This window comes from Eptatretus burgeri, chromosome 3 (assembly GCF_056783735.1).
Source record: "Eptatretus burgeri isolate ZD-2024b chromosome 3, Ebu_testis_v1, whole genome shotgun sequence".
Lineage (NCBI taxonomy): Eukaryota > Metazoa > Chordata > Myxini > Myxiniformes > Myxinidae > Eptatretus > Eptatretus burgeri.
The window spans coordinates 11743335-11771046 of record NC_140963.1 but is presented as its reverse complement, the minus strand read 5'-3'; the positions used below and the strand labels follow the sequence as shown (position 1 = coordinate 11771046).

Genomic DNA, 27712 nt, shown 5'->3' with positions numbered 1-27712 from the left:
ATGCAGTGCGCCAGTAATGTCTTTGAGAACCGTTCCAGTTTGATATTAAAAAGTCATACCACACTGAGACTGCCCTCATGAAGGTCACAAAGGATATCCTGTACAATACAGTCCAAGGATTGACTGCATTGCTAATACTTCTGGACCTTTCAGCTGCTTTCGACACTATTGATGGCAATGGTCTACTTGATAGTCTTCATTATTGTTTTGGTTTTAGTGGACGTGTCCATCAAGAGTTTAAATCTCGTCTTAGAAATTGTACATTCACTGTAAATTACTGGTTAATTATCCAATCCAATTCATCTATCTGCCAGGTGTTCCTCAGGGATCTGTTCTTGGTTCACTTTTGTCTTTTCTTTATCTGTATCAACATTAAACAATTATAAAGAATTTAAATTTAAATTTTCATTGTTACACAGATAATACCCAGATCTACCTGTCCATGAAACCTGATGATGGGCCATTTTCAACAACACAAAATTAATAAACCATCCAAATATATATTTTTAAGGATATCAATTAATATTCAACACTTTAGGGTGCCAGTCTGCCACAAATATCATGCTGAACCATGGCTCTTCACCAGTCCTTGTAAATCGGGTCTGATATCCTTTCCCGCAAAGCTTCAACCTCAGGTAATGAAAATTGTAGTTGATCACCTGATCACTCGCATTTTAGTCAAATTTCGGTGTCATAGTGGACCCAACTCTTTCCTTCAAATCCACACCGCAAAAACCGGAAAATCTGTTTTATTCCACTTGCACTTGTTGCACAAATCCGCTCACACCGGAATCAGACAACAACTGAAAATTTGGTTCATGCTCTACTAATAACACGTTGGGATGACTACAACTCCCTGTTGGCAGGCTTGCCTGCTGTTTTTACGAAGAACCTTTCAACTCAAGCAGAATAAAGCATCCAGACTTTTGGTTCAAGCTCGTAAATTTGATCACATCACTCGAATTCTCAAGACACTTCACTGGCTTCCACTGCATCGATGGATAGATTTTAAAGTGCTGTTAATAACCGTTAAGGGCACACATAAATTGGTTCTTGTCTATACTGTGTATATGACCTCCTTACACCATGAAACCCTGCAGAAATATGTACGGTTTAGCGCCAGGAATTTTCTGGTTAATCCCTGCACCAATATAAAGACCTTTGGTGAATCAAACATTCTTCAGTTATGCTCCATGAATGTGAAACTCTGTTTTTAAAATCTACACCACATCATCAGTTCTAGTTTTAGAATCCATTTCGAGGTCATATTTTACAGTTGCTTTTTCATAATATACCATTTTCGCATACAGAGTTAAGTCTGGTGAAGGAGCCAGAACACACCGAACAGTAAGCTTCAGAACAAAAGGAACAGGAAGTAGGGGGGGAGGGGGGAATCAGAGTTGGAGGAGAAACAATGGGTGTATAGAGAAATAATATTTTCTACCCTTGATGTGTATCTTAGCATGAATCGAATTCTCACATTGTCTGGACACACCCTTACGACATACTTTATCGCCGAAATAACTCTCATAGTACATATTCAATAGATGTACTCGCATTCTAATAGTACATACTTTATGGACATATTCAGATTCTAATAGTACATACTTTATGGACATATTCACATTCCAATAGTACATACATTATAGACGTAATCACATTTTAATTGTACATATTTAAAGACACTCACATTCTAATTGTACATACTTCACAGATGTACTCACATTCCAATTGAACATACTGTGACGTCCACGGGACTTGAACAGTCCCGCCAACGTAGAATGAGCCGAAACGATGGAGGCGGTTTATTTATTTATAACCCAAACATGGCGGTTCTAATCGCTCTACCGCAAACGGGACGAGGAAGGTGGCACGAGTCACTTTTCACTGAGTTGATGATGTTTATTTGTTTTTATTATTAACCAGGAATAACAAGACTCGGCAAGAAGAGGGATCCGGGGCGATTCGACGGGATGGTGTGGGATCGGGCGTGGGGAAAACACAGACAATTCCAATGAATATACAGTTCTCAATCCCTCTAAGGCGCCAAGTACACACACACACATACACACACACACACACACACACACACACACACACACACACACACACACACACACACACACACACACACACACACACACACACACACACACACACACACACACACACACACACACACACACACACACACACACACACACACACAACGTAGCTACTTCTGGTGGTCAGGCTGGACCGTGGTGTGGACGCAACTGTCCCTGGATCAGCCTCGGACGAGCTGGCCTTGCTCTCGTCAAGGGGGGGGCAGGAGAAACCGTGGTGCTGTGGACCTCCTGTTCCTGGCCCAAGTCCGCTCACAGCCGCCAGGGAACCAGTTCTGGCGCCAAATTGCGAGAAGGAGAGGGAGGCAGGTCCGCCCGCCGTTCAACCCGGTACTCCGAGTCAGCAGAACCCCAGAGCCAACCAAGGTGAGGCACGAGGATCAGCAAGGCTCCAAGACACGATGAAGAACACGATCGAATCAGCACAACAAGTACGCTTCCCGCGCAACAGCCTCCACACCAAAAAAACACGATCTTTTTGTCCCGATCTTCTTCCTCTTCCTTTTCGACCCCGAACAGAACCTTTTTATCCTCCTGTCCTCGTAACTTCCCATCGAGCAGTTTATTGGCCCACCGCCGTCGCCTTCCGCCAATCGTGATCACGGGGCGGAGCCATCCGCAGCCCTGTCCTGTGACGTCACGGCCAGCCTCCAGGGACTACTAAAAGGGGTTTACGCAGACACACTTACCCTATCCCGTGTCCCTATCTAATTACGTGACAATTATCATTTCCCCCTTGAAGAAATGAACATTTACTAGACAACTTATCACCACTGAATTGCTACTTATTACATCGAGATCCTGGTAAACTCGAACAGCATGGCATACCTAATTAAATATCCTAATTACCCTTTGAATGCATACCCCCCCTCAAACGTAACAATACTTTATACACGTACTCACATTCTGATTGGACATACTTTAGAGACGTACTCACATTCTAATTGTACATACTTTATAGACTTACTCACATTCAAATTGTAATTACTTTATGGATGTCCTCACATTCTAATTGTACATACTTTATAGACGAACTCATTCTAATTGTAAATACTTTATGGACGTACACACATTTGAATGGTAATATACTGTTGCGAATTCGCGCCCGCAGGCGTGCGGACGGCCGCGTAACTCGAATCGCGGCACGTCACCCACCGGATGGACAATTCTGTTGTGACCCTCTCGGAACAACGCCGGGAGCTTGTCACGGGTGGGGGTTTAACCCCACCACGACCGTGCCAATTGCCCACCCGCGCAGGATAGGGTTGCTCACCAAATTCGATCTACCTAACTACCTGCGCGAATGGTCGACCGGGCGATCGTACCTCGCCGCAGGTCGACTCCGGACACGAGCCGCTTGGGCGGCCCGTTCCGTACTATCCGGATAACCGAGCGGTGTTATAATCGACCTGGACGGTTCAGATTAATTTCCGGGATCTTGCACCCGCTACGAACCCTTTACGTGAAGCAGGATGGAGAGTCAATGGGAAAAGACAAAGCGAAACGGGCACAGTTCAACAAGCAAGCGTTTTATTTCCCGGCACACGGAAAGCACGTATATACAGCCATACACAAAAAGCGAATGCAAGAAGAAAAGCAGTTAAAACCGACTACGCGCACACACGGCAACACTTATACAGTTTTCCTTCACAGACGGCACCAACACAGACATTTGCACAAAACCCCAAAGAAAAGAAAGAAGCTACCCTCACAGACAAGGAGGCAGACAGGCCTGTAGGCCAAATGTGTGCGTGACCTGGAGGAGCGGCCAGGTCCGCGAGACCGGGGAAGTATTACCCGCGTCCTCGAGACGCGTTGGCGGGCAAGCCGCAAAATGTGGCTGCGCCGCTGTGCCCCGACTCAGTGCCCCTTGGCGGGTTTCGTTGACACGACGTTTGGGCTGGGGTGGGAACGGGGCCCCCTTTTGCACTATCTCAGCGTGGGGGAAAAGGGGGTATTGTTGATGCCCTGGGGGAAGGGAGTGGCTGGCTGGCTTGGGTCCCACGACGAGACGAGCAATCCCCCACACCGCAACCTAGTCGCCGACCGCCGTCCTTCCTGCCTCGTACCCGAGCTCCCTTGCTTGCAGTTCCACCACGCGTACTCGACTCCACTCCGCCAAGGCACGCCCCTTGTCCCCCAGGAGCAACTTCTCGACGACACTCTCCAGCAACTCCAAAACTCAATTCGCTCCTTCTTTTTGACGCCTTGCGCTCGCCGTTTTATAGGTGGCAGGAGCAGCCAATATGCAAATTTTAGGATCAGAACGCGATTGGAGGCGGGGCCATGCCGCCCCCCCCCCGGTCAGCCATTGGATGGGCAAAAATGGGCGTGAACCTCTCCTGATTCTAAAAAACGGACTTCACATACACACGCTTGGAGGCGGAGCCAAGCCGCCCCGCGCTCGCCATTTGGACGGAGGAGAAGTGGGCGTGAAGCGTTTCTGATCCGAATTTCCCCTCGGAAAGGCCGCCACCTGCACTCGCGGCTCGGTGCGCTCGGCACCAATCGCCGAACGGGCCCGAGACAGCCCGACGTTCAGTGTTCACAGGTGATGCGGTTGTTGGTTGTGAAGGAGAGAGGCGAAGGTGGTGGAGGGTTTTCGGTGGTGGTTTGATGGTTATGGTGCCGTTTGGGAATGGCGGTGAAGCAGTGTTTGCGGGATGGAGTTGTGAAGGTAAGGGTAGTAGCTGTTTGTGTTGTTGGCGGCTTAATGGTCGAAAATACCAACAGAGAAAGAAAAAATGGCTAACTCAAATCGTCGCAGCCCGGATGAATCACATAAAATCCCTCTATACAACAGGTTTGGGCTAACAACACATGTACCTATGAAGATATCTCACCTGAGGGTCCTTTGTGGTGTAATGCGAATTTCCACAGCCGTAACACTACCCCCTCCCCTTTTTACAGACTTGTCCCGAGTCGTCAAATTCTCATGTGCCATCATGTGTGGTTCTCCCCTAGTACGTTTTACCTACGGATCCCTGAGTGCGACATTCATGGTATTCATGTCCCCAAAATAAATAACCTGAGGGCTGAGTAACTAACTAAACAAACCCACTCACTCAGACGACTTAAATACAATTGCCGGCGCAAAGACAGACATGCCGGGGCGCACTCATATTTACAGTAGAACTTAACACCTTAACCTTACAAAATTTACATGAAACCATGGCCCAGGATCAATGGACTCTTCAAAGAGAAAAGCAGTTAGCAGGGAGCCAGGCAGCTCGCATTCAGTCTCTGGCTCAGCAATGCAGTTGACAGGGAACGTGGCCGGCTGCTCACACGCAGTCCAAGGCCTCCCCCTTTTAAAATGAACACAGTGAACCACAACGGTGCATGGGCTGCACAAACACAGTCTCCGTGCCAGCTCAAGTGGCACACGCAATGAGCACAACGGATGGATGGATGGATGGATGGATGGATGGATGGATGGATGCAAACAAACGGTGCACGGGCTGCTGGTGCAGGCCCGTGTTGTAGCTGCCAACAGGGCAGTTCTTGCAGCTTGCAAACTGTTGCTTTCCGATGATCCCGGCGCGCATGGAATTGAACAAGGGTCGGGGAAAGCAAAATTGAACGGGGGCAAAATGGACGAGGGCAGGAGGCATGGCATGGCAAGGGTGAACAGGCAAGGCATGGCATGACAAGGCCGCTGTAGCACACAGCCGGCAGTGGAGCTGACCGGCACAGGCCTTGAAGCATAACAGCCAGCAGACGAAGTTGGCCGGCCTCTCGCCGTACAGTGCAGGTTGGTGGAGGGAGTGCGGAGGTGCTGGCCATTCGAAAGGTGGGCTCAGACCTACCTACCTGTCTCCCTCCCACCTATCGCCTTTGCCTGTCACTGTCAATACCCACTCCCTTAATTTGTAAAAACCCAATTCAGCCCCAACTTATATTTTTGTTGTTGTTTTTTTTTTTTTGTACTTCCCCTTATAAATCGTCCCCAAACCCCCTTTACTGTCTTTGTTCGGCTAACCTATCGTCCCCTAGCCTACTCCCAACCCCGACGTTCCCTTCCCGGAGGGGAATAAGGAAGAGCTAGCGTCCTGTGTCGAGGCCCAACGAAGCCTCAGGATGGCCTCCCCAGACTTCAGCGATCATTTACCCAAAGTGGGTCCAGTGGCCCACAACGAGAGCGAAGGGATGGATGGTGCGGAGGGGTACACTTCCTAATCTACCCTAACCATTAACCTTTAAACTACCCCAGGGCTTTCAACAAGCGCCTCTCGCTTAAACTATTGGTTCTAACAACCCAGATTCCCGTCGCCTGTGTTGGTGTCCTCACAATTTCGGGCCTCGCCCCCCAATTTTCTCTCCGTGCCCTCACACGGTTTCATGGCTGGGACGCGTGGCTCCCTTGGCAGGCACTAGCCTCTGCCGATTCTCCAGCTATGGCACCCCCCGGGCACTACACTGCCTCCGAGCCTACCAGCTCTCTAAACACCGGGGAGTGCCCTCCCTGGCGACTCCCCTGAAACGCTCACGTGGCAGGCTGGCGCCCCGGGCCCCTTCCCTGGGTGCCCGTGCCCAATGCACTGCCCACGCGGCTAACGGCACCCCGGGCCCCCGCATCATGCGGGCGCACCCATGCCCACTACGCTATCCCGGCCCCCCATGGGCCTTTGGCCTACCACGGCCGACTAGCCCGGTGCACCCACTCAGCGATACTCACCTTTCGCAGCCATGCTCCCAGCCCGTCAACAGGGCTCCTGCACCCCTCCAAACAGGTTTCGAGCCGAAACTCCCACCAACAGCAAAAGGACCTCCATTTTTCAATTTCGCTAACCCACTCTACACTGACCCCAGGGTCCCTTGGGCGGGAGTCACTCCTCCCCCCAATCACTCATCGCACCATGCATTCCACATTCGCTCCATTCACACAGACCCGCTGGCCTCACTCACTCACCAAGCACATGTTTTAACTTCATAATTCTCAACTCACACATCGGTGAACTCAGCCATCCTTCTAACTACCTCCGCTAACTAACTCGTGCTCCCACGTCATCCCTTAAACTACAGCACGTTCCTTTTAACACTACGTAGCTAAACTACGCCCCCTCTGCACATCCAAAGTCTGTCACTGTTCTCAAAATCTCTTTTCCCATCTCCCTTCCTAAATCTCAACTACATCCCTCTACCTAATCCATTCCACGGGCCCCATGAGGACTTGCCCCTGCCCCATGGAGCCGGTCTAGCTAAGCTAACCCTTCCCCCTAACTAGTGCCATCCTGTGCCCTGGCCAAGGGGGTCTTCCACCCCTTGCCCAGGGAATCCTGTTCACCCGAAAGCGAGGCTTGCTTTTTTTTCCTCACGCAGCACCAGCGCGGCAACTCGCAACCTGCGCACCAGCGCGGCAATTCAGTCGCGCACCTTTGGCGTGACGTCATGGCAGCTGTTCGCGTCCCTCGTCCCTCTTGGACGGTACCATCCGGCAGGGATTCACCCTCCTACTGGATTCCAACCCTACACGCAGCCATGACGTCACCCGGCACATAAAAAAAACACAAGCCTCGCGTTTTGAGGGGTTCCCCACGCGAATACATGTGCTCTGCCCGTTGGAGCTTCACACACACGCCCGCGTGGAGAACCCGTCCGGTCCAAATCCATAATCCTGCCTCAAAACTTTGTCCGTCGCGGGATCGGCAACATTCACCGCGCTTGTTTCCGGACCGGGCTTCACTCCCGCAAGCGAGCACGTGGCAGCCTCGTGGAAAGCACGGCCCGAACCTCGCGCTCGCCGCCTTGTAAACCTGGCACGGTCCCCAAAATAGCTACGCCGCTATTCGGCCTTTGTCCCTCTGTCGCCATTTAACCCACGCACACCTGCGTGTTACGACGCTCCGCTCCACTCCATCACATTCACACCGGGAGACGCGGCTGCGTGCTCCCGCATCCCGACCGACATCTGCCTTACACACGCTGTCTCCCTCACATGGACCCTTTCACTCACCTACGCGGTGACACTCACACGCGGTGCCTCATCCACACCGGGCGTGCTGGGAAGCACGCACCCCGGCACTCGCGACCACACCACTCACACACGGGGTCGCTTCCACACACGGGGGCGCACTCACACCTTTCACCTCACACACCGGGACAATCACACTGGGGATAAGTGCCACCACAAGGGGTTCCGGGGTCTCGATACCCCCCAAGCTCGGCGTGCACCCGTTCGCAGCACACATCCCCTCAACCCCGCAAAGCACGACCGAACCCACCTGGTCGTGAGTCACCTCAAGGGGGCATACTCCCTCCCCTCGTTCCTGTCGGAGGCCATCCAGCCGCTCGCACCGGGTCACAAAACAGTCCGCCAGCTCACCCCCATTATCCTCCATGACCTCCGTGTGTGTGTGCTCGTCCTTAACCCCTTTCAATTCACCCTCTATCTCCCGTGTCTCTGCCAACTCGGTCACCTCTTCACCCTTTACCTCCCTTGTCTCCACTATTTTTATTTCCTGTCGTCACCTCGTGTCTAGTCTCACACGTTTCGGTTACCCCATTTAGTTTTTCCCGCTGTGTCACCGTTACACTTCTTGCCCAACACGTCCCCCGAATTATTTTGTCCTCACCCGCCTCCCTTGCGGGCCTGACAACCGTTGCACTCCCTCCCAGCTCATTCGATCCCACATGTGGCATCGCCATTTTGAGCTCCCCTGTTATTGCCAACATTCTCGCCGTGCCCGCCTGCAGGCTTCGGCCCATGTTCTGCATCTCACCCCGCATTTTTTCCATTTCTTCTTTCATTCCGTTTTTTATTTCATCCTTCAATTGTTACGCATTGGTTTTCATTTCGTTTTTCATTCCTTGCATGTCCCCACTGATTCCTGCCAGCATGGCGCATTGCTGGGCCATGTCGGGTGCACTCGGCTGAGCCGATTCGGCCAGGATCGGGGGGTTTTGGCGGAGGGGGGGAGGGGAGGTGTCATACATCGCGGCCTCTGCCACCGCCGCGCCCATTTCGGACTCTGGGTTCAGTTGGGGGTATTCGTGTTCCAACATCCCTAAACATCCCTAAGCACCCGCTACGAACCCTTTACATGAAGCAGGATGGAGAGTCAATGGGAAAAGACAAAGCGAAGCGGGCACAGTTCAACAAGCAAGCGTTTTATTTCCCAGCACACGGAAAGCACGTATATACAGTCAGACACAAAAAGCGAATGCAAGAAGAAAAGCAGTTAAAACCGACTATGCGCACACACGGCAACACTTATGCAGTTTTACTTCACAGACGGCGCCAACAGAGACATTTGCACAAAAACCCCAAAGAAAAGAAAGAACCCACCCTCACAGACAAGGAGGCAGACAGGCCTGTAGGCCAAATGTGTGCGTGACCTGGAGGAGGGGCCAGGTCCGTGAGACCGGGGAGGTCTTTCCCGCGTCCTCGTGACGCGCAAGCCGCAAAATGTGGCCGCGCCGCTGTGCCCCGACTCCGTGCCCCTTGGCGGGTTTCGTTGGCACGACGTTTGGGGTGGGGTGGGAACGGGGCCCCCTTTTGCACTATCTCAGCGCGGGGGGAAAAGCGGGAATTGTTGATGCCCTGGGGGAGGGGAGTGGCTGGCTGGCTTGGGTCCCGCGACGAGACGAGCGATCCCCCACACCGCAACCTCTTCGCCGACAGCCGTCCTTCCTGCCTCGGACCCGAGCTCCCTTGCTTGCAGTTCCATCGCGCGCACTAGACTCCACCCCGCCAACGCACGCTCCTTGTCCCCCAGGAGCAACCTCTCGACGACACTCTCCAGCAACTCCAAAACTCAATTTGCTCTTTCTTTCGACGCCTTGCGCTCGCTGTTTTATAAGCGGCAGAAGCAGCCAATATGCAAATTTTAGGATCAGAACGCGATTGGAGGCAGGGCCACGCCCCCCCCCCCGGTCAGCCATTGGTTGGCCAAAAATGGGTGTGCACCTCTCCTGATCCTAAAATTTGCATATCCGGACTTCACATACACACGCTTGGAGGTGGGGCCAAGCCGCACCGCGCTCGCCAATTGGACGGAGGAGAAATGGGCGTGAAGCATTCCTGATCCGAATTTCCCCTCGGAAAGGCTGTCACCCGCGCTCGTGGCTCGGTGCGCTAGGCACCGATCGCCGAACGGGCCCGAGACAGCCCGACGTTCAGTGTTCACAGGTGGTGCGGTTGTTGGTTGTGAAGGAGAGAGGCGAAGGTGGTGGTTTGATGGTTATGGTGCCGTTTGGGAATGGCGGTGAAGCGGTGTTTGCGGGATGGAGTTGTGAAGGTAAGGGTAGTGGCTATTTGCGTTGTTGGTGGCTTAATGCTCGAAAATAACAATAGAGAAAGAAAAAAATGGCGAACTCAAAGCGTCGCAGCCCGGATGAATCACATAAATTCCCTCTATACAACGGGTTTGGGCTAACTACACATGTGCCTATGAAGATATCTCACCTGAGGGTCTTTTATGGTGTAATGCGAATTTCCACAGCCGTAACAAAACTTTGAAGATGTACTCACATTCAAATTATACATACTTTATAGACGTACTCACATTCTAATTGTACATACTTTAGAGACGTACTCATATTCTAATTGTACATACTTTATCGACGTACTGACATTCTAATTGGACATACTTTAGAGACGTACTCGCATTCTAATTGTACATACTTTATACGCGCACTCACATTCTAATTGTACATACTTTATGCACGTACTCACATTCTAATTGGACATACTTAAAAGACGTACTCATATTCTAATTGTACATACTTTATGGACTACACACATTTGAATTGTATATACTTTGAAGACGAACTGACATTCAAATTATACATACTTTTTAGACGTACTCACATTTTAATGGTATATACTTTATACACGCACTCACATTCTAATTGAACATACTTTACAGAGGTACTCGTATTCTAATTGGACATACTTTACAGATGTACTCACATTCTAATTGTACATACTTTATAGACGTACTCACATTCTAATTGTACATACTTTAGAGACGTACTCACATTCTAATTGGACATACTTTCGAGACGTACTCGTATCCTAATGTACATACTTTATACACGCACTCACATTCTAATTGTACATACTTTATAGACGTACTCACATTCTAATTGGACATACTTTATACACGCACTCACATTCTAATTGTACATACTTTATAGACGTACTCACATTCAAATTGCAAATACTTTATGGATGTCCTCACATTCTAATTGTACATACTTGAAAGACGAACTCACATTCTAATTGTACATACTTTAGAGATGTACTCACATTCTAATTGGACATACTTTAGAGACTCACTCACATTCTAATTGTACATACTTTATGGACGTACTCACATTCAAATTGTACATACTTTATAGACGCACTCACACGAATAGTACATACTTTTTCGACGTACTCACATTCTAATTGTACATACTTTATAGATGTACTCACATTCTTATTGTAAATACTTTATGGACGTACACACATTTGAATTGCATATACAGTGGGACCCGCTTAATAGAATCACGGTTAATAGAATCACCCGTATTATAGAATCAAAATCGTTGAGACCGATTCCATTGTATCTAAATGTACACAATTTTTCCCGTTTATTAGAATCAAAAACCCGCTTAATAGAATCAGCTGCTGGCCATCCACTTCGACAGTTCAGCGCCTTCTGGCCGCACAGTTCCAACTTTTGCCACCAGGCGGCTGACGTCACGCTAAAAATAACGCTATGCCACTACAGTGATTTCGGTAGTCATTGTACAGATAGGCAGACGGCTGACAGCTGCAGTCTAAGCACTAGGCGTGTCGTCATTTCCACGATGGACAGAAAACGAAAGCGGACGGATCGTTCAAACATTGATAAAGCACAAATCCTGAGGGACTATGACGCTTTGCCCAGAATGAGCCAACGAGAAGCTGCAGACAAGTTGGAAATTAACCAGCCGATCCTATGCAAGATTCTGAAAGATCGAGAGGCCATTCTGAAAGGTCAAGTGGATTCATCTTCTCAGAAACGCAAGCGAAGCGGCAACGCACCCGATGTTGAATCAGCAATGGTCAAGTGGATTCAAACTTCTGGAGAAAAGGAAGCACCGCTTTCTGGACCTCTGATGCGGGAGAAAGCGGCTCAGTTCGCGGAAAAGTTCAACAACAAGAAGTTCAGTGCGACAAACGGCTGGATTGACCGGTTCAAGAAAAGACATGGAATCGTCCACAAGAAACTTCACGGAGAGGCAGCGGCGGCTGACGTAGGAGGGAAACAACAATGGCTGACCACGTGTTTCCGGATCTCGTAGAAGGCTTCACGGCTGATGAGATCTGGAATGCTGACGAAACCGGGTTGTATTTTCGGGCCTTACCAGATGGAACGTTCCTCTTCAAGGGAGATCAGCACTGCGGTGGGAAAAAGCCAAAGGAAAGAATCACGGTGCTTTTTTGCTGCTCGATGACTGGTGCTAAGCGTCCTCCTTTCGGTATTGGTAAAAGCAAGAATCCACGGTGTTTCAAAGGCCTCAAAACAATTCCAGTTCGCTACAGAGCCAATTCCTCCGCATGGATGACAGGTTTCCTCTTCACTGAATGGCTCGATGAGTGGAATCGCGAGCTTCGGCGTCATGACCAGAAAGCGTTGCTTCTCATCGACAACTGTCCGGCACATCCCCAATCACTTCAACTGTCGAACATTACTGTGGCATTTCTCCCGCCGAACACAACCTCTGTTCTTCAACCGTTAGATCAGGGAATTATCCGTTCATTCACAGCTCATTACCGCCGTGCCATGCTACGAAAAGTGCTCACTGAGATTGACAACGAGGATAGAGCAATGACAGCGAGTGACTTGGCGAAAAAGATAACGATCCTCGATGCTATGCTGTTTACGGACGCAGCATGGAATGATGTGAAGACTACCGGCATAGTGAACTGCTGGCGCAAAGGAGGAATTTTCATCGGAGCAGCAAGCGAAGGCGAAAGGGTCGAGAGCAATGACGACGACGAGTTAGCCAACCCTCTTCAAATGGATCCCGACCAATGGCAGGACTTCGTCAACATGGACGCCACTCTCCAAACCACAGACGATGATGTCACAGATGAAGCCATCGTTTCGGCAGTCCAACGCAAATGGGAATTGCTACTGACGCAGACTATGACGCCGACACTAAAGTGGAGGAAGAGGAGGAAGAAGAGATCTCTGTCCCAACCATCAAGGAAATGATGTCTGCAGCTAAGACGATCAGGCTTGGTTTGCTATCACATGGGTTCAGTGACATGGCCTTCCTGCGCAAACTTGACAAGCAGGTCACCGCCATTGCCACAGACTCGTTAAAGCAGGCAACAATCGACAATTTTTTCATTACAGCGTAGGCTCATCGACAAACCTATGTTGTTTTGCTTTGAAAAGTACATATGTACGGTACGTGTAATTGTTTTATTTTCAGTAGTAAGTTACATTGTTTTGAGCAAGTGTGTCATATAAATCAAACTAAATGCTGAGTATTTGTCTCTGTATGTGTACTCGACATTTGATCCGCTTGATACTCCACAACTCTGGTGAACTCGGATATGAGAATCACCCGCTTATTAGAATCAAATTTGTCCGGCCCAAAGTGATTCTATTAAGCGGGTCCCACTGTACTTTGAAGACGTACTCACATTCAAATTGTACATACTTTATAGACGTACTCACATTTTAATTGAACATACTTTTTCGACGTACTCACATTTTAATTGAACATACTTTATAGACGTACTCACATTCTAATTGTACATACTTTTTCGACGAACTCACATTCTAATTGCACATACTTTATAGATGTACTCGCATTCTCACAGTACATACTTTATAGACGTACTCACATTCTAATTGTACAGACTTTATACACGCACTTACATTCCAATTGTGCATACTTTATCGACGCACTCACATTCTAATTGTACATACTTTATGGACGTACTGACATTTTAATTGAACATACTTTATGGACGTCCTCACATTGTAATTGTACATACTTTATAGACGTTCTCGCATCGGAATAGTACATACTTTATCTACGTACTCACATTTTAATTGTACATATTTATAGACGTCCTCACATTTTAATTGAACATACTTTATAGATGTACTCACATTCTAATTGTACATATTTATAGACGTACTCACATTATAATTGTTTTTCCTTTTCGACGAACTCACATTCTAATTGTACATACTTTATAGATGTACTCACATTCTCATAGTACATACTTTATAGACGTACTCACATTCTAATTGTACATACTTTGTCGACATACTCACATTCTAATTGTACACACTTTATAGATGTACTCACATTCTAATTGTAATACTTTATAGACATACTCGCATTCTAATTGTACACACTTTATAGACGTACTCACATTCTAATTGTACATACTTTGTAGACATACTCACATTCTAATTGTACACACTTTATAGATGTACTCACATTCTAATTGTACATACTTTGTAGACATACTCACATTCTAATTGTACACACTTTATAGACGTACTCACATTCTAAATGTACAAACTTTATCGATGTACTCACATTCTAATTGTAATACTTTATAGACATACTCGCATTCTAATTGTAATACTTTATAGACGTACTCGTATTCTAATTGTGCATACTTTGTCAACGTGCTCGGTTGAAAAAGAGAACGTGTACTACTGGCAACCACTCGGTGGTGTTTGTGACCGATGTTCATCCATTCTGTGTGGACAAACAGACAGACAGACAGACAGACAGACAGACAGACAGACAAACAAACAAATGGACCCAAATGCAATACCTTCGCCTTTGGCAAGGGTACATAGATATTAAGTTATGTGAGTCGTGTTAAGTTTGCAACAGATTAGTTCTGTACTAGTAGAGGTTTGTTGTAGTCGATTTAAATAGGGGGAAGATGTGTTATCAAAGGTAGTTTGAAACAAAAATCTGACCTTGTGTCTGGATGAAACAACATGCTTCACGACAACACGGTCGGCCAGAAGCAACACTCGAGTGACAGCAGAAAGCAGGAGGCGAGAAGCGCGCACCAATAGACCTCGATCCAGGGAGGTCGCACCACATCCTTCCACAGAGCCATCCTCAAAACTGTGTCCAGCTTCAGCAAATCGTCCAATTGTCGCACCTGAATCATCAAAAGCCAAGAACACAAACACACTCAAAAAGATGACGTCCATTTTACACCGATGAATGATATTTTAGTAAAGACCATGCGTTACACTTCAGTCTATGATCGTCATGTACATAACCTGGTCATTGTCTAATACTCTCATGATTCTTATATCATCTTGAGTTCGACCGTCTGCTGAACTGTCAAACCCGGGCAAACCAAATGAGTGAGGTTGTAAAAAATGTGCAATCAGGGTCTGGGGGTTTATTGGGTTTTGATGAAAAAAGTATTAAATGCAAGAGTTTCCCATCAAATAAGTGAGATTGACAGATTGTCATTGCAATGGCAATCTGATTGCAATGGCAGAGTGAAGTAGAACAGACTGAACAAAGCGTTAAACGGAGTCATTCGGTCGTCTGTGTGAAATTAGTTCAGTGAGATTCGGCAGAGAAGTGTGATCATTGGTTCAATCGAAATATTGTTGCGGGCCGGGGAACGGGTGAGAAGACCACGAGGTGGGGGAAGCTGTCTCGGTTCCCACCAGACTCCCCAGAATTGTAAGCCGTCGCACACGGATAATTCCTGACGCAGTGGGTCGCTTCACCGACCGTGGACGCCAATAACTCAACCGCGTGACCTTGGGTCCTCAAGTCTATGGGTTAATCGGGTTACCTAATTAATCACGTGGTTTAATTACCGGGGAACACGCCCTCGGTGCGCCTTGTCCGAACCGGATCACTCGACCGGATCGGATGCAGCCGAGCGATACTGCCAAGGACATGCCGGCAAAAAGGAACGGATCGTTGGGAATAAAGTACCGGCGAGAGTAGGGTTCGGACCATGCTGGATCAATGAAAGAAACCACAAAGACAAGCTGGGAACATTCCTGATTATTTATTAACAGTGGGCGAGGAAAGGTATGTGGTACGACAAAGATTTATTGGGGTGTGTTGTGCAGAGATAGGGGAGAGAGGTGTGGTGCAGCAAATAAACAAGAAACTTACAAAAGGGCACACAGAGCAGACTTCACGCAAAAATAATAACAATAATAACAATAACGATCTTCTGCGGTCTTACTTAAGCAGACAGGCGCCAGCATGCACACACACAGAAAACTCGATGAAGAGGAAGTTTTGAACCAGGAAGGGAGGGGAGTTGAGGCTACATTCTCTGTACCTTTGTGCTCGATTGCAAAACGCGCCACCAATACGTTTCGGGGGGGGGGGTGCTCTGTGGTGCGGTACCCGACAATGGCCGTGTCGCCTCTGGCTTCAGCCGCGCATGTGGAAACTGTGTTCGTGAAGGAGGAGCTTGAGTGGAGAAGGGGCGGAGTCCAGAGTGCGAGGATGGAGTGGCACGCGGCCAGGTAGGCGGGTGGGGTTGACGTGTGGGCGGAGAAGAGGATGCGGAGTCCGGGCAGCAGGAGGCGGGTCGTGGCGGTGTCGATGAGGCAAGGCGAGAGCGGGAGAGAGGTGGAGAAAGAGAAAGGCGGAGGGACGAGTCCGACCTTTATAGGACTTGCAGCTTGGGGGGGGGCACCCCCAATCGGAACGTCATCACCTGAATCGGGCGCTCCAATTGGACCCGAGCCCGCATGTGGCCCGCCAACGTTGGCCAGAAGCCACCTCACTTCGTTGCTGGCAAGGCCATCCCAGACAGTGGCAATATTATGCTCCGACCCCACGACATAACATGAATCACCTACACCAAAATTGGCACGCAAATCGTCCTGCAAAAACCCCCGGGCCGTGCACTGGCGACCGGCTGAGGGTCCTGCACGCCCTGTCGGGCGCCCGACCAGCGCCGATAAAAGCGCGCGCCAACACGGCCCACACTGTACATTCCCCAGCTCGATCGTAGCTTCGCTGGCCGTTGAGACGAGAAGACGTTCACCATTCGTGGAGAATCCGCTGTTGCCAGGGAGGGTCGACTGGTACATAATCATGGATAAATCCATGCACGTTTCACGAGCGGAGTACGTGTCTGCCTTCAAGCACATTCCTTACAGTGCGCGCAGTTCGGCCATTATGCACGTGGCCAGCGCTCGCATTCACACAACTCCACAAGTGTGTTTGCGGGGCGAACACCAATACGCGTCAGATATTGAGGTTGAAAAGGAACAAGCCGCTTCTCCTTCGACACTCGTATCCCACCCAACATGGCGTGGAGTCATCTTCATTGGCCTCAGTACGCGTTTCGTGCAGCGCGGGCGTCGTGCTGGCTGTGTTTCCTGTGTTGTGAAAAACACCATCCGTGCAACCTCTTAAGAGGTATTCATTCGCATGCCTTTTTAATGCAATCGGCAATCCTCCCCAGACAATCGGAAGCCCGAGTCGACAATCCCGCACTACGAAGCGAACTACATGACTCGCCGCACACGCAGGGGCCCAGGGATCGCCCGGAAACGAGGATCTCTGTGCAGCAGTTCGCTCACAGCGGCGCCGCACGTGCTGGCTTCCATGAGGCTCCACCTTACAGCAAAGGTGCACGTGGCTGATTTACCTCAGGAATAATCAGATGAAAAGAAGGAGAAAATGATTCAAGCAACCCCAGCTATAAGATCATAGCAACACACTCCCTTGTTGTCCCGCTAAACAAAAGGAAAGGGATTATCTACACGTATAATAATGGAATAACTGTCTTGGGACACCTATCTGTTGTATGCATGCGGTTACGAGAACCGCAACAATATATTGATATCCATTGATCGTCAATTATCTTTATATTTTGAGGTTATCTAATAAATCGGTGACTCCACATCTACAATATAATTCATCGACAATGATGCTGAAATCCACGAAAGCATTGTTTTGCTTCATATCAGTGTTGAAAGATATTCAAATGTTTCAGATTGCACAAGATCAAAAAAAAAATGTTCCAGACAATTTCACAAAAGCAACCGAGAACGGCACTCAGTCGGTCGCACGACTTCACCAGGTTGAACAGTTTACGTTTTGTATCCCACTGATCGGCCGGATCTGCATCCGGAGCCAAACCAAAATTTAATCGGCTTGTTCTTGTCACCCACTCTCTCATCCACCAAGTTTAGTCAGAATCCGTCGACAACTTTTTGAGCCATCCCACGATAAAACAACAGAGAGGGTTTTACCCCACCGAGTCCAGAGGCTATGACGAAAACTTCAATTCAAAGCCTATTTTATTTCATTCTCCATTTATGCTACTCACAATGTTTGTACTCACAGATGTTCGTCTGTGATCGAGGTTCCTTAGTTTTTGCATAAGCGAGCACACTGATGTCACTATGTGTCAATGAAGATGCTGGACAGTATAAACTTCAAGGTTAAAGCTCCACCTTCCCCACCAATGATGGCAAGCACTGACATGAAAAAACATTTCTCTTTCAAGTGTTTTCTCGATTTCTAATAAATTGTTTTCTATTGAACAGCTTGCACAGCTATACAACACTGCTGGGAGTACATATCACATTAACTCACATCTATACTTGATGGCAATGTCAAAGTTAACAGTTGAGTCACGAGAAGAGAAAGTGGCGCACAATGTACATCTCTCAAGTGTACTCATTGATCACGCTATTAACATATTTTGTATTTTCGCTCTTAGATTTTGAAATCCTTGCGTTGCTTATAAACTGGATTGGTATTTGGAAGATTAGCTGAAATAAGTTGTGATGCGTCTCCAAACAATTTTTTTTTTTCCACATTTCAGTGTGGTCTTGACCAAATGAAACTTACAGAAACTGATTCGCTGACCTAATAGGGTATGGCTCATCAACTACAAAAGTCCCCTGAATCAACACATATCAGCAATAATTTTTCAAAATATTGTGACGTCCACGGGACTTGAACAGTCCCGCCAACGTTTATTTTTTATAACCAGAAGATGGCGGTTTTAATCGCTCTACCGCAAACGGGACGAGGAAGGTGGCATGAGTCGCTTTTCACCGAGTTAATAATGTTTATTTCTCGAACAGAAATAATAATAAGACTCGGCAAGAGGAGGGATCCGGGGCGATTCGACGGGATGGTGGCGTGGGTTCGGGCGTGGGGAAAAACACAAACAATTCCAATGGATATACAAATCTCAAACCCTCCAAGGCGCCAGGTACGTACGTACACGCACACGCACACGCACACGCGCACACACACACGCACACGCACACACACACACACACCGTAGCTGGTCCTGGTGGTCAGGCTGGCCCGTGGTGTAGACACAACAGTCCCTGGATTGGCGTCGGACGAGCTGGCGTCGCGCTCGTCTGGTGCAGGAGACACCGTGGTGCTGTCGACCTCCTGGTGTCGGCCCAAGACCGCTCACAGCCGCCAGGGAGCCAGTTCTGGCGCCAAGTTGCGAGCAGGAGAGGGAGGCAGGTCCGCCCGCCGTTCGACCCCGTACTCCGAGCCAGCAGAACCCCAGAGCCAACCAAGGTGAGGCACGAGGCACAGCAAGGCCACGAGACACGATGAATCCAGGAACGAACCAGCGCAACAATCGAGCACAACAGCCTCCACCAAAACGCTTTTTCTTTATCGATCTTCTTCTTCCACCCCTTTTCCCCGAACAGAAACTTTTTATCCTCGAGTCCTCGTCACTTCCAATCGAGCCGTTTTATTGGCCCTCCGCCATCGCCTTCCGCCAATCGTGATCACGGGGCGGAGCCATCCGCAGCACTGTCCTGTGACGTCACGGCAAGCCTCCAGGGAATACTAAAAGGGGTTTACGCAGACACACTTACCCTAACCCGTCTCCCTAACTAATTGCGCGACAATTATCACTTCCCCCTTGAAGAAATGGACATTGACGAGACAACTTATCACCACTGAATTGCTACTTATTACATTGAGATTCTGGTACAACTCGAACAGTATGGCATACCTAATTAAACATCCTAATTACCCTTTGAATGCATACCCCCCCCCCCTCAGACGTAACACTATCCTTTCAATGAGAATTTGGGTTAATCTGCTTGTATTGCATTATGGAATACAATCAACACTAACGCTTTGTTAAAGTCAGACCACTGCACTCATGGCTTCTATAATTTGACCAACCATTGATAAATGTTTAAAAATAATAATAATTAAACTACAAGGGCAATCAGAAGAGTGCATACCTCAGCCAGGCTGAACAGTTTATGTTTTGTATACCACTGATAGTCTGGATGCAGATCCGGCCTTTCACCAAAATCGAATTGGCTTGTTTTCCTCACCTATTCAACTCATCAACGCAGTTTCACCTGAATTAGTTCATAACTTTTTGAAATATCGTGCTCACAGACAGACAAAGACAAACAGAGGGAAAAAACATAACCTCCGTCCTCCTTCGATGACGAAGGAAAAGCCAAGTACAAATGTAAATTAAATGAAAAACTAGAAAAAAATTCCTTAAAAAACTAGTCACCAATTGTCAAATGACAAATGACCACGAATGTCACGTCATAGATGTCGATTCGAACGGTTTACTCATCAATTATATGGATTGTCGTCTCTGAAGTCTTATGGATGTCGGAATGTTTTCTTAAAAATTCCATGAATGTGCAAACAAAATAGCAATCGACACAATCTCAATCCACTGCTTTATCGACCCCAATTAAAATGAACCTTCAGGTCGGGTACAGCGTAGTTTTTAGCCCAAGTTGTTTCAGGAACAGGCTGGCCAGGTATGACGTTTGACTGGAAGCAATTTAGGCAGGAATTTGGAAGTTGTTCAGGGTGCCGGTGACAGCTAGCCTACCCATTCATGAAAGACACTGTGTGATCTTTAACTTCCACAAACTAATGCTGGCAGACAGGATGCAAAACAACATTGTGCAAAACAAGCTGCAATGTGAGAGTTGAAGCAGTCAGGCCAAGAATCAAATGCAGGTGAGACAGCTCAGAGGTAAGTGTGCCACATTGATGCCATCCTATTCCAGGACATTTACATCATCTCAAATGGAAATGAATATGTTTAGATGACCAAATTATTTGAATTCAGAATGTGTAAATGAAAACCTTTAATTTTAACAGAGTGAAATAAGTTCATTATTTTTCTGTGACAACACTGTTTAAAAGGATTTTCTGGAGATGTTATAGTCAACGTTAAAGGGAGTAACTATAATGGATTGTACGTTTATTATAGCATGTCCCCCATGCAGCAGGAGATAAGGTTTTGTAATCACGTGTGTGTGTGTGTGTGTGTGTGTGTGTGTGTGTGTGTGTGTGTGTGTGTGTGTGTGTGTGTGTGTGTGTGTGTGTGTGTGTGTGTGTGTGTGTGTGTGTGTGTGTGTGTGTGTGTGTGTGTGTGTGTGTGTGTGTGTGTGTGTGTGTGTGTGTGTGTGTGTGTGTAGGTCTGTCTGTTCATCTGTCCAGGCCATAACTATTTTTCACCAATTTAGCTTTCGTCACTGATGAGTTCTGGGAAAATGGAGACGAGGGCGGAAGCCAGTTACATGGAGGCCTCTCCCTGTAAACTGTTTATTTCTCAGCAGAGAAAATGAACAAGTGTTCAGGATTTCTTCTGTAACTCCTTTTTTTGATAAGCTTAAACTCTTAAAGTTTGAATCAGAAAATTATTACAAAGTACACGTGACTGAATCCATTTCTGCCATTCCACTCTCTTTCCTTCCCCCTCAACACTCCCTCCCCCCCCTTCCTCTCTCCCTCAGGTCAGGTCAGGTAAGGGAGCATGCGTCAGAGCAGCGCGTCACTCCATCCACTTTCCGCCAGTACTCCAGGATCCTCCATCTAGCAATTTCCCAAGCAGATGTCTGGCCCATCCCTATCTCCTTGAGATGCCGATCAACCTTCTGCAACCACGAGGCAGGTGGTAGGCCCATTGGCCTAATCCACTTACGAGACTCCCTCGCTGAGAGAATCGAGTGAGCAGGATTTTCAGGAAAATGAGCCACATGTTCATAAAGCCGCAGCTGACGCTCACGGACTATGCAGGTAACAAATCTCATTTGAGTCTCTCTCAGTAACCGTTCGTTGGGCACAAAGTCTGACCAGCGATAGCCAAGGATTCTCCGAAGAGACCTGGTACCAAAGGAATTGAGTCTCCATGACAGATCCTTGGTCAGAGTCCAAGTCTCTCTAACTATCCATAGAGCAAGACTGGAAGCACCAAGGACCTGAAGACTCGGACTTTCGTCCTCCCGCACAGGTATCGGCAGCGCCACACCCCATTATCTAGTGAATCCATGACTCCCCAGGCCTGACCCAGACGTCTATTGACCAATGACTCACAGCCAGCAGAGACATGAATATCACTGCCAAGGTAAGTGAATCTCTCCACGACCTCAACATCCTCACCACAAACAGGCACAAACAGGACAGCAGCATCCAAGATGTCAATGAAAGCCTGGATCTTAGTTTTGACCGAGGAAACCCATAATCCCAGCAGCTCCGACTCCTCATTCAGCACCTCGAGGGCCCCAAAAGGATATCTAAAGTCTCCGCAAAGATGATTGCATCATCTGCGAAATCAAGGTCAGAGATCTTGACATTCCCAAGCGATGCACAGCAGCTTGATCTCTCAGACATCCTCCCTGGAATCCAGTCCATACAAGCGCTGAAAAGAGCAGGGCCAGTACACACCCCTGATGAACTCCAACAACTGGAAATAAGTCGGAGATGGAACCACGACATCTCACAGCACTCTCGGTACCAGAGTACAGTTCAGAAATCAGATTTATCAGTTTTGGTGGCACCCCACGTGGACAGAGAATCATCCAGAGGGCATCCCGATTCACTGAACCAAACGCTTTGTGCATATGAACATAGACTATGAGCAGCACCTGCCGAAACTCTCATCTGTGTTCAGTGAGGACCCGAAGAGCAAGGATACGGTCAAACGTTGAGCTCTTTGGTGAAAAGCCTGACTGCTCTGGACGCTGGTGCATAAGCAGATGGTGGCGAACCCTATCAACAATTATCCAGGCAAAACCCCTGCCCAGCACTGAGAGTAGCAAACCCCTCAGTAGTTGTTGCAGTCCTGGCGATCACCCTTCCCTTTCCAAAGAGGGACATCAAGGCTCCTCTTCCAGTCAGTTGGGATGATGTCCATGCTCCAAACACAGCACAGAAGTGCATGCAACAAAACGAATAGAATATTTCCACCAGCCTTGAGAAGTTCAGTATGGATGTTGCAGATTTCAGGAGCTTCACCCCCTTTTCAACTGGTTCACCGCAGTCTGTGTTTCCACAAACAAAGGTGGATTAGTTGATTGGTGGGTCAGCAATGGGGATTGTAACACCACTGACATCCAACTTGGTGGATTGGTGGTGGCCTACCCATGGTGGTTCCTTGAGGCCTACCCATCCTTACCCTGTTGGTGTTCGATCGGTTTTATTTGTATTCTCTCCAAATTACCGTCAATTCCTATTTTCACCACCCCCCGGCCACGAAACACTCTCCTTCTTATCTTAAATGTAAAAGAAAAGAAATCATAAAAAACCTACCATACCCACGAGTCCCAATCCTCCTCGACCTCCTACTCTTCTTCTTCTTCTTCTTCTTCTTCTTCTTCTTCTTCTTCTTCATATATCCTTCTGCCGGCACACCATCTTTCTTCAACTTGAGCTGACCCTCTCTCACCACGACCTTCACGATTTCTTCCCACAACCTTCCATTCCCGAATCTGACCTAATCTTCAAAAATCCAACAACAAAAAAAATTTTCCTTGCATCCTTTCTATCTATACACCTCCTATAACCACGTGTCTGTCTCCTCCTCTTACTGTGTTTTTTATCGATCCATCAGCTTCACTCTGTGTTTACAGTTCCAAATTCACCACACACCCCTCCACGATTTTACTTCAACCTTCTCATTTCTGAATGTGACGCAATCCTTATTTAAAATAAATAAATAAAATCACTTTGATTATACACCTCCCAGAGCCACTCGTTTCTCCCGTAACCACGTGATCTGTTTCCACCCCTGCGTTTACCGATCCAAAATTCACCATTCACCTCACGATTTTTTTCTACAACCTTTCCATGACCTAATCTGATGAAAACTCTCTCAAACAATAAAAATAATAATAATAAAATCGATCTCTTATCATGCTTCATCTTCCTCTTTCACACATGTGGTACTCTTTATTGTATTATAATGCACTTTCCTTTTTATATTTCAACAAACTGCTCTCAATTCAACCTTTCCTTCATACCTTGCCGAAAAAATCCAACTGTTACAGCGTTTCTTCTCTCCATTCTCTTAATTCGCCTTTATCACATCCATCAAGAAACGTCTTTAATCACATCTCTGACTTAAAAAATTTTCAAAAAGAAAAAAAAAACCCCAGTTTGCTGTGAATGTTCGCTTTCCATCAACCATCATTTTTTTTTTCCAACTCCAGTGCCAACTCACCCCTCTCACTCAAGCAAGCATCACACTTTTCTCCCTCCAAGCTTCCCTCTCACCTTTCTCCCTCAACCCTCCCCAGTCACTCTTCTCCTTCCATTCACCCCCTCACTCGCCCTTCTCAAAAAAGTTGCCCTCCTCTCATCCACAAAGCTCCCTCCTTCCCATGCCCTCTCACCTCCATCTCATCACCCCACCTCCTCAAATCCTCAACTGCCTTATACCCCTTCTCTTGTCCCCCCTCTCCCCGAGCACCACAGAGCCTTTTCTCCTCCTCATCCAGCCTACTCGTCGAACTCTTTCAACAACTCTCCTTACCTCCCCGCCACATCCTCCCTTGTACTACCCTCCCCTCCCATCCACCTCCCCTACCCTCTCCTGCACACACAGCCTCCTCCCTCCTTCTTCCTTAACAGTGTGGACCTCAAATATGCGGGGCCTTTGCTCAAACATGACAGATCTTTCCATACAGGTTGCCACTGACAAACCAAACATAATATGCCGAACAGAAACTTTCCTCCCTCAAGATGTCCCTGACTCGCAAGTACCTCTCTCTGGTTACTCCCTCATCCGGTATGACAGACCTGAGCCTCGTCCTGGCAGCGGAGTTGATCTCTTCATCATAGACGATCCTCACTCTCCATGCACTGCCCTCACTCCCCCACATCCCCAGGAATACCTCTGGATTCGGCTTCCCATCCACACCCACCTCATGTTTATAAGTGTACTGTACCGTCCACCTAACAGTGAGGACTCCATCTACACCTCACTATCCGAAAACATGGACCAACTTCTATCTTCTCATCCGAACTCTCTCTTCCTAATATGTGGTGACTTCAATTGTCATCATGCCAGTAGACTGGGTGTGGGTACCCCTCTCTCACCTGCCATGGCACTACAGCAAAAGATTTCTGCGACTCATTGGGACTGACTCAATCGGACAATTTCCAGACCCGGATCTCAACCAATTGTACTCCATTTCTTCTGGATCTGATTTTGAAAAAATTCCCTGAAAATATCTGCTGTTCTTCATCAACTCCAATCGGTTCTTCTGACCACATGCTTGTCAAAGTGGACATCTCTCTGGCTGTTATCAGAGAACCACGTCAGCGTCGTCGAGTCTGACATTTCACTCAAGCCGACTGGCAGGGTCTCCGAGCAGCCATCAAACTTCTCACGAGTCTCCCATCGCTACTTTCTCGAACATCAACTCCACTGGGAATTCTTTCAAAGAAACTTGCTCTCCCTCATGAACAGATTCATCCCCTCTCGTCTTCAGTTGTCCTACCCTTCCGCCCGCCAATGGTTCTCCGAAGCTTGTGGCGAGGAAGTTGTCCTGAAACAACTTGCCTTTGCCTCATTGAAAGCAAACCCAACTGAGGATGATCTCAGTTCCATCTATAAAGCTCGAAACAAGTGTGGATCTACCCTCAGGAGAGCCAGACAACATCTTTCGACGCTCAAGTCTGAACTCTCAAACCTCTCTCCCTCTTCCAAATCCTGGTGGTGTCTAATCAAATCTGTTTCTGGTGAATGTTCCGCCTCCATTCCCTCCCTTACCTAAAATGGCCGCACTGCTGATACCACACGTGAAAAGGTTGAATGCCTAAACTCAGTGTTTGCATCGAAATATTGTGTCCGAATCCCATCGCTTTCTGTAACCACCCGACCCAGTTGCAGCCAACTGTCCCTGGACTCTGTGTCCTTTACATCTGACAAAGTGGAGAGTTTTCTGTCAAACCTCAATTCAGATTCTGCAACCGGTCCAGACGGCATCAGTCCACGTGTCCTAAAAACTTGCTCCTCTGCTTTTGCTCACCCTCTCTCTGTTCTATTCACCCCCTCATTTGCTCAAGGTCATCTGCCATCCACTTGGAAATCAGCAAGCATGACTGTCCTGCACAAAAAAGGGACAAAAACAGATCCATGCAAATACAGACCATATCGGCCTTCTCCCAATTATCAGCAAGGTTAGGGAATCAATCATCGCTTCAGACATTAAATACTTCCTCTTCTCCAATAGTTTGTTTTCCGATCATCAATTTGGTTTCAGACCAGGTCACTCTACTCTGGATATGCTGCTTCTGCTCTCCCAACAATAGATGGAGGTCCACAATGCCGGACATGAAATCAGAGCAATATCCAGAGACATATAGCGTGCTTTTCACACGGTCTGGCACCCTGCACTGCTCACCAAACTCTCTTCCGATGGTATCCAAGGCCATCTCCACTCATGGCTTGCAGACTTCCTCTCCTGTCGCAGTCAACATGTGGCCATAAATTGACTTTTTTCATCCCCTCTTCGACAAGCTGGAGTTCCTCAAGGTTGCATTCTGGGCCCTGTTATTTTTCTGGTTTTTCAGCAATGATCTCTCCGACTCTGGAAAATCCCCTTTATCTCCTTGCTGATGTCTCCACCCCCTGCCTTATCATGTCATCCCTCAGACCAACAAGCAGCAACTTCTTCGCTCTCTGGAGATCTGGGAAAAATCACAAACTGGTCCAACACGTGGAACATGTCTTTCAATCCTGACAAATCTCACACTCTCATGATGTCTCTCTGAAAGGACCGTTTGGAACCCCCCCCCCCACCCCAATCAAATTTCTCAACAATCCTCTGGAAGAAGTCCTTGATTTCAAGCTTCTGGGTCCCACCATCTGCCATGATCTTTCCAGGGAAAGCCACATTTCCAACCTGGCCTCCAAAGCCAGTCGCCGACTGGGAATCCTCCGTCGAGCAAAGTCCTTCCTTGGCCCAACTGAACTCCTGACCACACACAAAGCTTTCATCCGCAGCCTGATGGAGTACTGATCTCCCCTCTCTGCTGTTGCTCCTGGCTCTCACCTTTGTCGGCTTCACGCTGTCCAAACCAAGGCATTTAGGATCATTGGTATCTCCCGCGATGAGGCTGTGTTTGCGCCTCTCACTCTCTCACTGCAGGCAGGTCGGTGGTCTTTCTGTCTTCTACCGTCTTCTCTCCAGTCTCACCCCCAGCTCTGTCTGCGATTTCTCCCCACCATATTTCCACACGGTGCTCAAAGTCCGCCAACAACCCCCTTCTGGTAAAACGACGAAAATCACCAATCACTGCTCACCTTCACTTTTTCATTCCCTTTTTTCCTGCCTTTGGAATAAACTCCCTCTGAACTGATCTGATCAATCTCT

The 27712-nt window shown here is 47.9% G+C and overlaps 1 protein-coding gene across 1 annotated transcript in view; it reads right to left on the bottom strand.

Annotated features, from left to right (window-relative positions):
• The window catches only part of LOC147029402 (alpha-catulin-like), a 471136-nt gene that overhangs the window by 155040 nt on the left and 288384 nt on the right, over positions 1 to 27712 (bottom strand). The window contains exon 3 of the mRNA XM_085872117.1: positions 14924 to 15234. Within this exon, the coding sequence (XP_085728243.1) occupies positions 14924 to 15234 (311 nt within the window). The remainder of the gene's footprint in view (positions 1 to 14923; positions 15235 to 27712) is intronic.